Here is a 5304-nt window from a genome sequence, read left to right as displayed (position 1 = left end):
AAAAAAAAAAAGACGACACACATATCAGTGGTACGTCTGATTTCTGCAGGTCACAATTTTCCTCTGACAATGTAATGAGCATAAAAGGGGCTCAAGCCCCTCTTTATAGATTCCAAACCCCTAGAACATAGCGCGTGACAGATCTACCAAGACACTTCTCTTGTATCCATGCAAAAATATGTGAAACAAAAGGGCATGTATCTAAATATTATATATAGATAGATATACAAAATAAAATGTTGAAATATTTAGATAGATGTAACATATATTGCAACATTTCAGTTTTATTCTTCTTAGGTTGGGAGGAAATGGAGGCTCATTGTATCAATATTACTTCCTTAATAAAGATCTGGAATCCTTACCTCCCAATCCAGGTAGTCACATACATCTTCAAAGTTAGTGAGTAGAGACACTGAGCAGAAAAGCCGTGGCAGCTCATCCCTCGTCATGGGGGGGAAACGGCTATCTTTAAGGGCACTGTTGAAAACAAAATATATTTTTCAAGTACTACAGCTTATTGGTTAAGCTAAACCCATGAATTAAACTACTGAAAAAGGACAAAAGACAATATAAAGCTGATGTAATGAGGACTAATCTGACAATTCAACAGTCAAATGTGATTTTGCAGCTTTCCAATCCTTTCCTCTAAGGCATCTGCTTTTCAAATTTCTTTGCTGGCAAACTTACATGGTCACACTGACTGACCAGAGTCCAAACAACTAGGTTTCCTGGGCGATCATTCTCTGCCGAGTTGATTTTGTTACCAGGATGATCTAACTAAATCAGAAAGAAACACTTTTGGAGGTAGTTATTTATTTATTTATTTTTTAAAGACCAGCCATAGTATATTTGTTTTGAGAGGATTAAACAACAGTGTTAGGAGGTGGAAGGAATATCACACTGGAAAAAAAATACATTGCAAATAATCAGAAACTGGTAATACTATAAAATATTTAACATATCAATGTAAAAAAATCTGAATAAACAAAATATTAATGGAAAATTAAGAAATGTCAATACAAAGGAAAAATACTCATAAGAAACTCTCACTGGAACTCAACACTTGTGAAATTACCAGACATGCAACTACTCTGCAAAACAGAGGCCTGAGTAATTCTGATGTCTAAACATCCTTGCTAATCCTCAACTAAGATATGATCCTGTGAGTAAATATACAAGATAGCTAGGCTTAGCAGGAGTCAATTTTTAATAAATGGTGGTTTTACCTCACACTCACAGGCCGACGGAAAAATATTTCTATTGTTAATCATCAACATTTATAGAAAGGGGTTGTAAGAATAGGCTGCTGCTGCAGTGCTTGAGACGGCCTGCTGAGCAGTGGCTGGAGGTGGCGGCTGGGCTGAGCATTGTGTCCGTGTTTGTGCCCCCCCAGCTTGGTGCCAGTAACCCGGGCCCTCCCTTGCAAACTCAGGCAGGAGCCAATGGGCAGAAGCCACTGGCTGCAGAGCGCACATGCTGCGACTGCCGTGGGATAAAGGAAAGCAGGCACTGAGCTAAGAAAGGCTGTGCACAGGGGCCAGGTGGCAGGCTGACAGCAATTTCCCTTGCACATACTCTTCCTCCTCCAGCCCAGCATGCAGCATGTGTCCCCACACCCTTGTTTCCTGAAAAATTAAATTGATAAAAAACAAAATGAATGCTTAAAAATAAACATTGATTTTGCTGATGAAATGATTTAAAAAATAAATTAAATTCTACCAAGCCTAAAGACAGCATAGCAAAATAGAAGGGAAAGTGGTACCATATACATCAGATCTAAAAACCTTTTACAAGACAGAGAGAGAAAGACTATGGTTACAGAGCAGGGACTTTGTAAACAATATAATGGCATCTTGTGCAAGATTTTGTAAAAGAAGTAGAAGGTAAATCAGGAAAAGTTTATAATGAATACAATACACTTCCATTTCCTAAACTTGGGGGTGGACACATGGCATGTGCCTGTGTTTAACCAGAGGAAGCACTGTTCCATAACTGACAGATTCTCCTTCTTGGCTGAAACATAAAGTATCGAAGACGGGTTTAAGGATCTCTCTTCTTCAATAGGCTCTTTTTTTTTTTTTTTTTTTTAATTAAATGTGGATAGCCACCAATTCCAAGAATTAGCTGAACCAGGTTATGATTCTTGGATATGATTGAAGCAAATCCTGAACACTACTGAAGCAAATCCTGAACACTATTACATGTGTAACTGCAGTCTCTAGGTCCAATCCAGCTACAGTGTAAAAGAAATATTCCTATCTATGGCAGGATACAATTCACTCTCACTCAAATATATTTGGAATGAACAGGGCTGGAGATCAAAAAAGGTTTAATTGTTATACATATGCTTTATTCAGAGTTAATTCCCTGTCACAAATCAGTAGTATAAAGCAAATCATGCTTAAGAGAGAAGTTTTAAAATAAAGTACAGTAGAATCCAGGAAGATGAGGGATAAACTGGCCAGGGAATATACATTTGCAGCAAAACAGCAGCACTGGACTGCTGAAGTACTCCAGCTGATAGCTATAATTTTTATTTCAATGGGCACTAGTTCTCAATCACCTGTGAAGGGCCACAGATACGCTCCAAGTGAATGCAGAAGCCGAGACCTTAGAAGTAAATGCTAGAGCAAATAACTGAGCAACTCATTCTTAATTTCAGGTATCCAGGTTGTAGCCGTATTGGTTTAGAAAAAAAGACAAACTGACTGCCCAGAGGAGTTTTCCATCAACTGACTCTTCTGTGAAATCCTATGAAATACAAACTTTCATTTCTACCCAGGAGAACTTTTACAATCTTTTCTCCAATACCTGACGAAGGGTGTTTGTATCCCAAAGCTTGCAATTACAGAATTTTTTTTTTGCAAAAATCTTGTTGGTCTAATAAAAGATGATATCTCTACTACGAGTCCTGATTGCCTCATCCTTAATTTGGCAACCAGCTGCAAATTAAACAGACTGTGAACCATACAGAGACAAATGATCTGGGTTCAACTGCATACGTGTTATTTGGATGCTAGGATTCAAAATATTACCTAAACACACCTAACAAGAGTAGTGAGGAATATTAAAATCCCTTGGAAAAAACAACTCTCATAATTTTAAAGAAAAAGAGGATACATTCAAATTTTCACTCTGGATATAGATAAACCCAGTTCACCATACAGATTGAGCCAGGTAAGAGATTTGCTATACTTAACATTAAGAAGCATTTTTAGGAAGTCCAACCTTCATGCCATAATAGAGCACAGTAAAACACCACGATGGTACAGCTAGGACAATAACTAGATACCTTCTTAAGAAAAAGGAATATGCTTGTGAAGAAATGCAAGCAAATTGCAAAACTCTGTGCCACAGTTTAGCCATCTGAAAATGGGGATAATATGAACCTATGTAAAACTATGAGAACTTTGGAAGAAGCATACAAGCATTTACATTCACAGACAGGGATGATGGAATGGTTCTTTACTGACAAAAGCTTGAGTGCCAGGAACAATTTCTCACTGCAATAATTTGGTAAATCATTGTTGATCCAGTAACTTACTGCTGTGCCAGGCTACTTTTGAAGAGAAACGCTGCACTGAAAAGAGTTTCTGTATAGTAAAGAATATGCCAAATGAACATACACAATATTCAGACACTTAACTGCATTTTTCAAAACCCAAAACAACTGGAAAAGTTACTTTCTGAGAAAATCTAGTCTACCCACATCAGCTAATATAACACTTAACAGAGCCAGCTAGTCTTACTAGTATTTGTAACCCAAAAATTCCTGTTCTTGCACTTTCTCATTGACAGAGCCTTTCCCTCTCCTTTTTTCTTCTTTTGTTTCATGGGTCATGCTTTCTTATTTAAAGCTTGCTTCAAATGATAGACCAAGGCCCTGATCTACAAAGGTATTTCAAACAATCATAGAATTGCAGAAAGTTTGGGTTGGAAGGGAGCTCAGGGGATCACATCTAGTCCAATCCCCTGCTCAAGGCAGGACCATCCCCAACTAGATCATCCAGCCAAAGCTCTGTCTAGCCAGGTTTTGAAAACCTCCAAGGATGGAGCTTCTGGGTAACCTGTTCCAGTATTTTACTACCCTCCTAGTGAGAAAATTCTTCCTAACATCTAACCTAAACTTTCCTTGCTAAAACTTGAGCCCATTGTTCCTTGTTCTGTTGTCTGCCACCTCTGAGAACAGCTCTGTCCTCTTTTGAACTCCCCTTCAGGTAGTTGAAGGCTGCTATTAAATCCCCTCTCAGTCTTATCTTCTCTAGACTATATAAGCCCAGTTCCCTCTGTCTTTCCTCAAGTCATGCCCCCCAGTTCCTTCACCATTTTTCCTGTTGTATTTAGGTGCCTAATATCCCTTTGAAATCAATGGGAACTGAGACCCTTAAGTAACTATGTGAATCTGCCCTTAAGCTCATTGGGGCCTGCATTAGGGTTACCATATGACACATCCTCTTTGTGGGTCCTCTGATCTCCAGGCGGGTTTTCTGATATCTAAAACAGTGTCCGGGATTTTGCTCTGCTCTGCTGGTGGGAGCAGGGGTGAGCCATGGGAGGTAGGGGATACGATGTGCTCCAAGTGCACACGTACATGCAGCCAGCATGCAGCCAGGCAGGATGGCAGGAGCAACCCTGGCATCTGCATGCAGGTAAAACTATGGGAGGTGGGGGGTGGAGGGCCGTGGCTGGGGGGCTGTCCAGGTGTGTGGGGGAAGGGGGAGGGAATGAGTGTGTGAAGGGGGGGTGGGTACCTGCTGTTGGTGCTGGGGAATGGTGTCTAGGTGCGAGGGCTGAGGCAGGGCACAAGGGCAGGGGGGGAAGCGCCTGCCCCTCTAGCAAGGAAGGGGCAAAGGGGCCCTTTGGAGGCAGCGGGGAGCTGCACAGCTGGACTAGTGGCACCGAGGACTGGCGGGGCACCCAGGAGATATTCCCTGGGGGAGAGGAGAGGGGGAGCCAGGTTGCCTGGCAAGGTGCAGGAGCCCCAACCTGGAGCATGGGGTGCTACAGGTGTCTCCTCTTCCTCCCTCCAGCCCATGCTGGGGCCAGACTCATTCCACCGCCACTCACACAAGCTGGAGCTACTGCAGGTGCCTCCTTACAGCCCAGCTGGGACTGGGGCTCTGGGGTCTCTGCTGGGGTCTCTAGGCTTACGGGGGTGCAGTGGGCTTACACCCACACATCTTGCACTGGAGCTGGGAAAATAATAGAAGGACACAAGGCTTGTCAGGCATGATCTACCCTTGACAAAGTTGTGCTGATTGCTTCTTAACACCCCATCCATTTCCAGCTTGCAAATGATGGCCT

The 5304-nt window shown here is 41.9% G+C and overlaps 1 protein-coding gene across 2 annotated transcripts in view; it reads right to left on the bottom strand.

Annotated features, from left to right (window-relative positions):
• Window positions 1–5304, bottom strand: part of AMMECR1 (Alport syndrome, mental retardation, midface hypoplasia and elliptocytosis chromosomal region gene 1) — a 133430-nt gene that overhangs the window by 21882 nt on the left and 106244 nt on the right. For both annotated transcript variants that reach the window (XM_019521531.1, XM_019521533.1), the window contains one exon: window positions 363–477. In XM_019521531.1, the coding sequence (XP_019377076.1) occupies window positions 363–477 (115 nt within the window). The remainder of the gene's footprint in view (window positions 1–362; window positions 478–5304) is intronic.

Source organism: Gavialis gangeticus, unplaced genomic scaffold (assembly GCF_001723915.1).
Source record: "Gavialis gangeticus isolate Ggan-Ray unplaced genomic scaffold, GavGan_comp1, whole genome shotgun sequence".
In the NCBI taxonomy this organism is placed as follows: Eukaryota; Metazoa; Chordata; order Crocodylia; family Gavialidae; genus Gavialis; species Gavialis gangeticus.
Note: the sequence above shows the minus strand (reverse complement) of the source record. Positions and strands in the feature narration are given on the sequence as shown.